Genomic DNA, 12386 nt, shown 5'->3' with positions numbered 1-12386 from the left:
TATACATCAAATATTATACATATATCAATGCGAATAAATCGTATGTATCAACACAGACTAACTTTTCTTATCTATAGTATTAGGTAGCGTCATGAAATTTAAGAACTGAAATGTCAACAGTAAAATAATAGCAGTCTAGCTATGCAACCAGTTACGTTCTCCCATTTTCAGTGACAATTATTGTGAAATTCAGGCTTCAATTGAACAGAGGAAAACTGAAAACTTTTTAATAGACAACGGATTGTATTGGGTGATACGAGACAGCAGACATAAATCATTAACCGGATAGAAAGGTCATCCACAGCAATATAACGAGATGTAGTAAAAATCAAATAGGACAAAAAAATTCTGAAATAATCCAGTCAAGGCGCAGAGAAAGAGTAAAAAAGAACTTGTGTAGTTTATTATAAATCTCCAACCAGCGTGAGTTCGCAAGTTCAAAACTAAAAATTTTTTTTCTGCGAAAACAAAGCATTTTCGAGAAACTCGTGGTTACAAAGTACACACGTGCACACACACACACACACACACACACACACCACACACACACACACACGCTGACACGCATGTACTTACACACACGCATACATGTACTTACACGCACATACGTACATTTGTGTGTGTGTAAGAGAGAGAGAGAGTGAGTGTGTGTGTGAGAAAGAGAGTGAGTGAATGAGAGAGTGTGTGTGTATGAGAGAGTGTGTGCGAGAGAGAGAATGAGTGAGTGAGTGAGTGAGAGTGTGTGTGTGTGTGTGTGTGTGTGTGAGTGTGTGTGTGTGTGTGTGATGTGTGTGTGTGTGCATGCGTATATGTAACTACCCCTCCGTGTATGCGTTTAAGTTTATACCATTTAGAAAATGTTTTGGGTCCCTTTAACTTAGCAGTTCAATCAACAGCAAGTACTACACTGAAAGGAAAACTGGGGTTTCTGTGATCACACACACACACACTCAGATGGCATTTTATAACACACAAACACCGGTTGTCAAGTGGTGACGGGGACAAAAACAGATAAATATATATATCACTAGAAAAATATGGCGCCTCTTTTAATTGTTACTTAAAGGAGAACTGGAAGAGATATTTAGATGATTGCTTCATACTTTGGCAAGATAGCATGGATCAACTCCTTGATTTTAAAAGAATGCTCAACAACATACACAGCAATATACAATTCACTATGGAACACAACAGAAAGCAACTACCTTTTATAGACATCTTAATTATAACAGTTAACAACCACATAGAAACAGACATCTTTTATAAACCCACAGATTCTAAACAATACCTATTATTTAACTCCTGCCACCCCAAACACATAAAAATCAACATACCCTTTAACCTAGCAAAAAGAATCTGCACCATAGTTTCCGATACATACACTCGTGAACATGGACTCCTTGAACTTAGATCTACACTAACTAAAAGACATTACCCAATCTCATTAGTAAATGAAGGCATCAAAAGAGCTAAGGAAATAGATATACAAAGATTAAGGAAAACTAGCCGAAATACTAAACAAGACTTAAAAATACTCCCATACATCTCCACACATAACCCCAGAAACAACGAAGCCTTCAACATCATCACCCAAAACCTTCCCATCCTCACAGCAGACAAAACAATGAACGAAATTTTAAGCTCAAATAAAATTATAAAAAGCAAAAAGCAACCGAAGTCGCTGAATAAAATAGACTTTACCCACTAACAACTGAGCCAAAAGTGACAAAATGTGGACGTTCTAACTGTGGAACATGCCCCCACCTTCTGGAGGGTTCAGAATTCTAATTCAAACAAGGAGAAATATTAAAGATCAAATCAAATTTCACCTGCGCCTCAGCAAATGTAATCTATGCCATGACATGCATAGGATGTGGTAAACTCTGTATTGGACAAACAGGAATTTCGCTCCGTCAAAGAAACACCATTCACAAAGAGCAAATCCGTCACCCACAATACAGACAGTTAAAGGTGAGTGAACACATAGAAAGATGTGCCAGGAATCTTAATCCCAATTTCCAAATATTTCCCTTTTACCAATGTTCACAGAACACCACAATGCAACAAAGGTTGAATAAAGAGGCATTTTTCATCAATAAATTTCTCCCCCAACTAAATATGAACACACAACTCAATACAGAACACCACTAACTTTTCAATTGAAACCACTAAACTCTATACACTTCCTACACCACTCACATCTCTAAATCCAGGACTACTTACCTCCCTTACAAATAATCCAGAAATACTTACCTCCCTTACAAATAATCTTTTTTCTCAGGAACTGACACCGTGTATTAACCGGTGTTGTTGAAACGATGAATAGCTTTGCGTAAACTATTGGTTCGTTTTGTTCTCTTACTTTATTATCATCTTATAATTATCTCATAATAATGACTTTTATGACTCGTATTACTACCTCAGTAAATCTAAATGTATATATTTGTCGTTACCTGTCATAAATAACCTTTTTCTATTTGCAATATGCATTTTCGTTGATTTTTCATATTTTACCCTTACATTTCCAAGTGTATTTTATATTTTCTTTTCGTAACATATTTCTACTATATATATATATATATATATATATATATATACACAAACACACACACACACACACATATATATAATTATATTTACCTGACGTAATATAATATTGCTACACGGTATCACCAAAAGTTTCTGCCTTGAAGGGTAAAGCTGTTTGTAATTATCGAGACACCTCTGTGTTGCCTTATTTCTCAGCTAAATTAAAAAGTACAAAAATTATTTTTTAAATTTAATAGTTTATCAACGTTCAACCCAGAAGGGATAAAAAGTAAAGTCAACCACTTCACCGGGATTTGAACCCTGTATATAAAGCTCACTGAAAGTTGTAAAGCGCTTTGGCTAATTTGCCAATCTGCTGCCCTTCAAGTAATGGTTTCTGATTTGGGAACAATGCCAGCAATTTTCTTGGGGTTGGGTATTTAGTCATCACCGTCGACCTCCGTATTTCATTTTATTGACCCCAGTGGTTTTTGAACTCAGAATGTAATGAATCGGAACAAATATCGCAAAGTATTTCCCCCCCACGCTTTAGGGGTTCTGCCAGCTCGTCGCATTAACTACCTTTTAAATGGTTTCAAATTTTGGTTCACGACCAGCAACTTTTTGGAGAGGTAGTAAATCGATTACATCGACCCCAAAAAGATGACAGGCAAAATCGACCTCAGTGGAATTTGAACTCAGAACGTAAGAAGTAAAAGAAAAATTGTTAAGCACCGTGTCCGACGCGCTAATGATCCCTAGAGTTCGCCACCGTCTACTCTTTAAACAATACTCTCTATTATTGGCACAAGGCCTGAAACTTTGGAGAAGGAGGCAAGTCGATTTTATCGATCTCTACGCTCAACTGGTACTTATTTTATTGACCGCGAAAGGATGAAAAGAAAAGCCAATTTTGGGGGAGGGGGCCAGTTGATTAGACCGACTCCAGTACACAACTGGTACTTAATTTATCGACCCCGAAAGGATGGCAGGTAAAGACGACCTCGGCGGAATTTGAACCCAGAACGTAAAGACAGACGCAGTACCGTTAAGCATTTCACCCGGGGTGCTAACCACTCTGCCAACTCACCGCCTTTTCACTGCTATAAATTAGTTTACATAATATCAGGTTTATTCTTAACAAGATTTGAACTTATTCACCGATAAATATTCTAAGACAGATTAGAATGATTTCTCTGATATATATATATATTGTTATATTTCGGAATGGTCATTTTGCCAGTTTAGCCAATAAAACACACGCACTATATATTTGGTGTTATTTTGTTTCAGTGTTATTTATTTTTTACATTAATCTTAATCTTATTTCGGCCAGAGTTCTTTCGTCACACTCCTGTGACCGCATCAGTGGTCCTTTGCTTTCTTCTTTCTTATTTGTGTCTCTCCTTACTAACTGTCAGCCATTTTGTATTTCTATTGTATGTCTTCATTTGCGCATGCTTATATCTCTATGTGCGTCTATGTTCATTTAGTGTGGGGGGGCGATGCCTGTAATATTTGTATCTTCTGTTTATATACGTTCGTGTAATTTGTTTTTGTTGTTGTTTTTGTTCATTCTTATTTTGTTCATGTGTTTACATCCACTTATTATTATTATCATTACGTATGCTTGTATGTATGTATAACAATACTAGTAATAATAATAATATATATATATATTCTGTTGTGTCTGGGGAGAGTCATTTTCATTTTGTGCCTTGTAATATAACACACTCACCGGTCAAATTTCCACTTTTTTCTTATTTTTATTTTCCTAAAATTTTCGTTGCGTCTTGCAACCTTTTCAGTAGTCTTGACTCTTGAAAAGATTACAAGACGTCGCAACGAAAATTTTAGGAAAATAAAAATAAGAAAAAAGTGGAAATTTTACCAGTGAGTGCATTATAAGGCACAAAAAGAAAATGACCCTCCCCAGACACAACAGAATTCAACAGAATCCAACACACGAATTCATATAAAGAATCTTGTAAACCAAATCCCAAAACGAAATATATATATATTCACTATCATTATATATGTATTCAACATCACCATCAAAATACAGGACCAGATACTGCAACAGTTTGGGTCTCAGAGGACCACAGCTCTTTAACATCCTCCCTAAAAGCCTGAGAGACTTGCATGGTGTGGATGTGGGTTTCTTTAAAACTAAACTGGATCTCTTCTTGTCCCAGATGAACCTACCTCACGACAGGAGACACAGATGCGGGCAGCGGCATCGAACTCCCTTGTTGACCAAGTGCCACGTATCAGAGGTGGTTTCACATGTTAGTGTAGCTCATTCAGCGGTGGTGCCCCAGCATGGCCGCAGCCTTCGGGCTAAAACATTTTTAAGGATTTAAGGATTTATATATATATATATATATCAAGAATAAAAGTTTTCAATGGTACAACAATGCACTATAATACAGACAATGGGCTGTGTACCTGTTGTAATTTAGTTATTCATAGTCTGATATGCTATTTCGGAATAATATTCCTTCTTCAGATATTATCTGAAGAAGGAATATTATTCCGAAATAGCATAGACAATGGATGACTAAATTACAACAGGTATTGTCTGTATTGCCTGTATTATAGTGCATTGTTGTACCATTCAAAACTTTTTATTCTTTACAAAGAATACACATGCTTCAAGCGAACTACAATACTCTCATATATGTGTGTGTGTGTGTGTGTGGTGTCTGTGTGTGTGTCTGTGTGTGTGTGTGTGTGTGTGTATGTGTGTGTGTGTGTGTGTGTGTGTGTGTGTGTGTGTTGTGAGATAGGCATGAACCTATTTTGAGATAAATACTTGTTTAATCTTTTAGTCAGAAGGCAGGTGGTGTCTATGATGCTTCACAAAGCTTCCGAGACTTGTAGGAGGAACGGAAAAATATATTCACAAACCGGAGACCTGGTACAGATGTTTGCAACAGAGTGTTAAAGGCACCCAAAGAGGGCGCGGTTGAATTTGAACACCAAACGCAGAGACCTAGAAGAAACTCTGCAGGCATCCGGTCAGCTTGACCAGCACCCTGAATTTAATGAAAGACAAAGTTGACGTCAGGTATGAAAATATTCTGATAGTCTGAAGAAATTGTAAAGTATATTCTGAATTAGATGAAAATATGTTTTGAGAACAGTAAAAATCTACTTTGAAACAAACAGAAACTTATTTCTTTACTACCCACAAGGGGCTAAACACAGAGAGGACAAACAAGGACAGACAAACGGATTAAGTCGATTATATCGACCCAGTGCGTAACTGGTACTTAATTTATCGACCCCGAAAGGATGAAAGGCAAAGTCGACCTCGGCGGAATTTGAACTCAGAACGTAGCGGCAGACGAAATACTGCTAAACATTTCGCCCGGCGTGCTAACGTTTCTGCCAGCTCGCCGCCTTAACTTATCTCAAATACCTCTAAGTATATTCTGAAGTAATTAATTATTCTACAAGGAATATCTGGTCGTGATCTTAAACAGCTTTTAGATAACAAATGAGAGAGAGAGAGAGGAGTGAGAGAGAGGGGAGAGAGTGGGAGAGAGAGAAGACAGATCAGACAACGCCATGGCCACGATTTTAACAAACCTGGGTTTGATTAGTTTCATTTAGATCTACGAATGTTATCTCTCAGTTAAGCAAGAGCAAGGCTAGAAATATTTTATATGAAACTTTAATTCCTGTTTTTGCCCTTTTGGGCTTCCATAGCCATTCAATGTTTAAAAAAATCCTGTTGTAATTAAATTTTAGCAACAAAAGTTTATGTAGGTCACTTCCAAATGTCATGTGGACCGTCTATGCTGCGTCATGTAGTAGTAGTAGTAGTAGTAGTAGTAGTAGTAGTAGTAATAGTAGTAGTAGTAGTAGTAGTAGTAGTAGTAGTAGTAGAAGTGGTGGTGGTGGTGGTGGTAGTGGTGGTTGTGGTAGTAGTAGTAGTAATGGTAGTGATGGTGAGCGTGGTAGTAGTAGTAGTAGTAGTAGTAGAAGTGGTGGTGGTGGTGGTAGTGGTGGTGGTGGTAGTAGTAGTAATAGTAGTAGTAGTAGTAGTAGTAGTAGTAGTGGTGGTAGTGAGGTGGTCGTGGTAGTAGTAGTAGTTTACGCCAGTCAATTGGAGAAGAAGGAGAGGGTAATATGCTGGCTTTGAAGTAACCAGAACAATGGATCGTAAAACTTTTGTAGGAGAAAAATAAAATAAAATCAATGGGTTTTATGAGTTGTGTGGAGCTAGACTGTGAGGACTAGTTCAGAAATTGTAGAAAGTTTTGACAAAAAAACTTTTTTTTTTCAACCTTTTGACAGGATCCTACTTTCATCGGAGACTACATCACTTTTGTGCCTCTTTTCGCGGTATCACTCCTTAAATTCCAATTCAATACAGTTTGCCAAACATTTTAATTTTATTTCACTCTTGAAACCTTTTTCTATCAGCTCATTCTCTCCCTGCACACAGTCGTTGATCTTGTTATGGAGTTTGTGTCTGTTTGTCTTTAGTCTCATCACCTTCTTGTCTAGCCTTCTTTCTTTTCCCATTCTTCACCCAGTATTTAGGCCACTATTATCCAAAATTTCACTTCCTTCCACATTGTACTTCACATCTAATTCACATCAATTCTCCATTTCTCTTTCGCATTCGACTTATTTTATTTCTCTAAAGAAGGAGAGCACACAGAACGTCAAATTTCTCTTGTTCCCTACATATTCCACCTATTGAATTATTTATATTACATTGTCAATTCAGAGCATCATTACTGTCTCACATCACAGTTTCACCCATCACAACTAGATATAAAATTATTCCAAGGTAGGTATGAAATTAAAGAGACGCTTACCTCACCACTTGCTGTAACATTAACGTCAAAGCGGAACAACTCAGGCCATATATTATCCAGATACCAATCGAAATTTTTGCATTTCAATTCGTTCTTTATTCTCAGACGATCACTTAAATCACCGACATCCATATCCTGGAAGTGATGTGGAGGAGGAAAGTAACCATAATTAGAAATAACAATCGTTAATTTTCTCTATTATACTTTTATTTATGAAAGTGAGAATGGCTGAGATGATAGGACAAAGGATAACTGCCTTGTTGCCGGCAATGTGTTGCTTTCATGCAAAGACACATAAGCTTTCTAATAACTCGAGTTATCTAGCTGTAAATAAAATTATCCAATGAAGACATAGGACATATACCATTTATTTGCTATTTCCAGGTCTTCCAGTAATAATACTAGAAGCAATTGGGAGGCGCAATGGCCCAGTGGTTAGGGCAGCGGACTCGCGGTCATAAGATCGCGGTTTCGATTCCCAGACCGGGCGTTGTGAGTGTTTATTGAGCGAAAACACCTAAAGCTCCACGAGGCTCCGGCAGGGGATGGTGGTGATCCCTGCTGTACTCTTTCACCACAACTTTCTCTCACTCTTACTTCCTGTTTCTGTTGTACCTGTATTTCAAAGGGCCGGCCTTGTCACTCTCTGTGTCATGCTAAATATCCCCGAGATCTACGTTAAGGGTACACGTGTCTGTGGAGTGCTCAGCCACTTACACGTTAATTTCACGAGCAGGCTGTTCCGTTGATTCGGATCAACCGGAACCCTCGTCGTCGTAACCGACGGAGTGCTTCCCCTACTAGAAGCAATATATGCCTGATACTTCATGATATATATATCTCAAAATTAACTTCCCTTTAATATGATTGAATATTGTAAATTTTTGGATAATTTTCGGTTAAAAGTTGGCGGTTTTTTTATTGTAGTCAACGAATGGACTGCGTCTGCGCAGTAAATTTGAATAGTTAGTTCGTATGTACACGAGACAGGTAGCCTTTTTTGTCTCGTGTAGATATGTTTAACACTAGGTTGGGCCAGCTGAGGAAAATCAAACCTTGTGAGTTCTCTATGACTCGCTAAAAGAAGATTAGAAACCAATTGGTCCAGGAATCTAGACGGTAAATGTTTTTAATTTCCAAATTTATTCCCGAAATGTACAGTTTTCGTCAAATTCTTGCATAATACATGTCATTCCTGCAGTAGAAAGCAGTTGTACTGGATTTCCTGACAGCTTGGGTCGATTTATTGATCTCACAACAGAGTAGCTGAAATTCGGTGTTGGTGTGTTTGCATTTCCGTAACTTAGCATTTCAGCAAAAGAAACCGATTGAATAAGTACCAGGCCATAAAATAAGTTCTGGAGTCGATTCATTCGACTCCAGTCTAGTGACTGAAACAAGTAAAAAGATAAAAGACAAAAAATGAAAAAATAAATACCCTCATTAAAGGAAAGTAATTGTAAACGTATTTCTTATAAGGCCCTAACCACACGTCTGCGGCCCGTTTGTAGTTATAAACCTCTGTGTGTAACCTGTCACGAGGGAAACTGTAAGGTTGATAACGTGCAATATGACCAAAGTGCGAGCAAAATACATGAAGGACCTGACCGCCACAACACCACACCTGAATATAGAATTTAATAAGAAAAGTTAGTGGAATCCATTTAAACATTCAGAAAAGGGGACAAAAAACAATCTTGTGTTCCACCCAACCTCAACAAGAAAAGTCAAAGAGAAGAAAGCCCAGCAGATAAAGACGTTACTGAACCGCTGATTAAGCGGAACAAAGTCATAGCTTTGACCATTTCCTCTTTTCTGCTATACAAAATCCCTAATTTTCTGAGTTGATTCGGTAATTTTTAAATTTCATCGTTATTTTTATGTACTGAAATAATACGCGTTAATAAATTCAATCCTGAAGGAAGAATTGAATTTACAGAAAAGATTCTCTTTCCAATGAAACAGCTCCAGGTAATGTCGAGAGCCAAAAAGTCCGTGCTTTCAGCTGTAGCATAACGTTTTCTATTTGGAAGAGAAAAGAAAGGGTTTAGAATTAACAAATTCTTCTTGTAGGAAAATTGCTTGATGAAATTTTATTTATGCGAAGTTAGAACTGTAACACGCTTGGAGTTCGGTATAGACAGGGGTAAGAAACTATTCAAGGCAGAAATAATTTTAAGGAGAAGGACTGGAAAAAAATAAAGTCTAAGTAACGAGATGAAGAGTTTTCTGGAGACATTATTACTCAAGGCTTCATGGATAACTTATTAAATATAAAATAGTGAAGAGTGAGTATCAAATAAAAGAAAGTAAATTGTTAAAGAATACATACTCGCCATGAAAGTTCCAAATTTTCTCCTCCCCAAATTGCCATCTTTGGGTCATAGAGTCCAATCTTTCTGAAGAACTTCACATCCATTGCGAATCCTGCTCCGACTATTACAGGACCACTGCAATTAAAACAACTATTGGGTATACTGTATTACGTTCTATATTAAATAGGAAATGTTTTGTTGTTTGTTCCTTCTCGAGCCATGCCTGGCTCATAAGGGCCGGTTTCCCGTTTCCTTGGTGTATAGGTTCCCCACCTGGACGGGATGCCGGTCCATCGCAGGTGAGCTGCAAGATGCAGTAGGAAAGAGTGAGAGAAAGTTGTGGCGAAAGAGTCAGCAGAAGTTTCGCCATTACCTTCTGCCGGAGCCGCGTGGTGCTTAGGTGTTTCGCTCATAAACATACGCATCGTCCGGTCTGAGATTCGAACCCCCGATCCCTCGACCGCGAGTCCGCTGCTCTAACCACTAGGCCATGTGCCTCCACACTATATTAAATAGGAAATGTTTTGTTGTTTGTTCCTTCTCGAGCCATGCCTGGCTCATAAGGGCCGGTTTCCCGTTTCCTTGGTGTATAGGTTCCCCACCTGGACGGGATGCCGGTCCATCGCAGGTGAGCTGCAAGATGCAGTAGGAAAGAGTGAGAGAAAGTTGTGGCGAAAGAGTCAGCAGAAGTTTCGCCATTACCTTCTGCCGGAGCCGCGTGGTGCTTAGGTGTTTCGCTCATAAACATACGCATCGTCCGGTCTGAGATTCGAACCCCCGATCCCTCGACCGCGAGTCCGCTGCTCTAACCACTAGGCCATGTGCCTCCACACTATATTAAATAGGAAATAACAGTTACTGACCAAAGATGAAAAAAAATAATTTGCTACACAGTGTTATAGAAGACATTCGGTTCTCAGGATAAAGTTCTTTATTATATATTAGCAGAACTATCTAACCATTCCAAGGTTTACTAATACCTAAAAGAAATACTATTACTTGAGATCCATATATTTTAGGATAAACCTCATCAGAAGATGATTCGAAGTGAGCTTCATGCAAGCGCACAATAAGAGAGTGTGCATCGTTAGTGCCTGTGTTTCTTCATGCATCAGGGATCTGACGTTCCAAAAGCCCCCAAATTGCGTTCATCCGTGTCGCATTAGCATCCCAGTTCGCTGATTTAACACTCGCCTCACTAAGGAGTGGTTGGAGATCACGCGGTCGTTAGCCTCAAATTTCCAGGCCTAGTCGGCGTTTGTGAGAGATGTAGCATTGAGGATGAATGAAGCCAGCTCAACCCAACCCGGGTGAATGTTGTCAAGTCAAGCGCACAATAGGTGCACCGATATAAAACTTTAAAACATTCTCATCTTGCTTTTTAAAAAAGAATTCTTGACAAACATACTCTCCACCCCAACGCTATACTAATTTATATGATTACTCTGAACGAATCATATCAGTATAATTTTCTCGGTGTCTATTGCAGTATATGAATGGGAAGGAGGTGATAAGCAATATTTTTTAGTTAGAAATATCAGAGGTCAAAAAGACCGTGAGAACTTGTAAAAAATGTTCTCTTATGCAAACCTGCAGTTATCTAAGGCCTGTAGTCAAGGACACACATACATACATACATACATACATACAGACAGACAGACAGACAGACAGACAGGTAGACAGGTAGACAGGTAGACGGACAGACAGGCATGCGGGCAGGTAGATAGATAGACAGGCAAACACGTAAATACTGATAATGTATACCTACAAACAAGGAGGTACCCAAAAGTAACGGGAAACGTTCTCTGTGGGAAACGTTCTCTGTTGTAGTTCAGGCTTCCATCACTAGAAGCCACTTGATGCGACTCTCGGGTATCAGTCTGCCGACAGGCGTCGTCGTGTTAAGTCGTACTACCATGTGATATCTCTTTGTCTTGCACAGCTTCTCCCCTGTTCGTCGATTTTTGCGACGGTTGAAACGAAGGAACAGCGTGCTTCCATGGAATTCTGAGGGTTTTTTTCCTGGTGAAAACGGCGGCCAACGGCGGCTGTCATGCTTCAAACAGCTTACAAGGAAGCTGCCATGAGCAAAACACAAGTATACGAGTGGTTTTCACGCTTTAGAAATGGTCAGTTGTCGCTTGAAGACCAACCTCGTTCAGGGTGACCGTCCACCTCCCGGACAAATGAAAGCATCACGAAAATTCATGAACTGATCTTAGAAGACCGTCGCCGAACAGCTGACGAACTTGTTAATATGATTGGTGTGTCCTGGAACTCCTGCCAACGAATTTTGAGCAAGGAATTGCGAATGAAAAGAGTTGCTGCAAAATTTGTGTCTCGCTTGCTCACGGAAGATCAAAAGCAGTCAAGACTGAATGCATATTGGGAACTGGAAGAACGGCGGAAATTGATCCGGACCTTTTTTCGAAGGTCATCGCGGGTGACGAAAGTTTGTGCTACGGAATTTGCAGATGTGGAAGAGGGTGATGAAAAAAAAATCGACGAAGGAGCTAAAAGGCATCCCTTTGCAAGAGTTCCCTCACTGCTTCGAACAGCGGAAAACGCGTCTTCACCGATGCTTTGCTTCAAATGGAGAATTCTTTGAAGGCAATAAAAGTTTAAACATGTAAAACTATGTGAATAAAATAATATTGCAAAATTCCAGGGTTTTTTGGTACCTCCTCGTATATACATGCATACAGAC

General features: G+C 38.9%; 1 protein-coding gene across 1 annotated transcript in view; it reads right to left on the bottom strand.

The window, feature by feature from the left end:
* LOC115220615 (polypeptide N-acetylgalactosaminyltransferase 13-like) overlaps positions 1-12386 on the bottom strand; it is a 35302-nt gene that overhangs the window by 14474 nt on the left and 8442 nt on the right. The window contains exons 5-8 of the mRNA XM_029790762.2: positions 9697-9814; positions 8803-8988; positions 7365-7499; positions 2641-2745 (exon numbers count right to left, since the gene is read on the bottom strand). Coding sequence (XP_029646622.2) covers positions 2641-2745; positions 7365-7499; positions 8803-8988; positions 9697-9814 — 544 coding nt within the window. The remainder of the gene's footprint in view (positions 1-2640; positions 2746-7364; positions 7500-8802; positions 8989-9696; positions 9815-12386) is intronic.

This window comes from Octopus sinensis, linkage group LG16 (assembly GCF_006345805.1).
Source record: "Octopus sinensis linkage group LG16, ASM634580v1, whole genome shotgun sequence".
Taxonomy (NCBI): Eukaryota; Metazoa; Mollusca; class Cephalopoda; order Octopoda; family Octopodidae; genus Octopus; species Octopus sinensis.
Note: the sequence above shows the minus strand (reverse complement) of the source record. Positions and strands in the feature narration are given on the sequence as shown.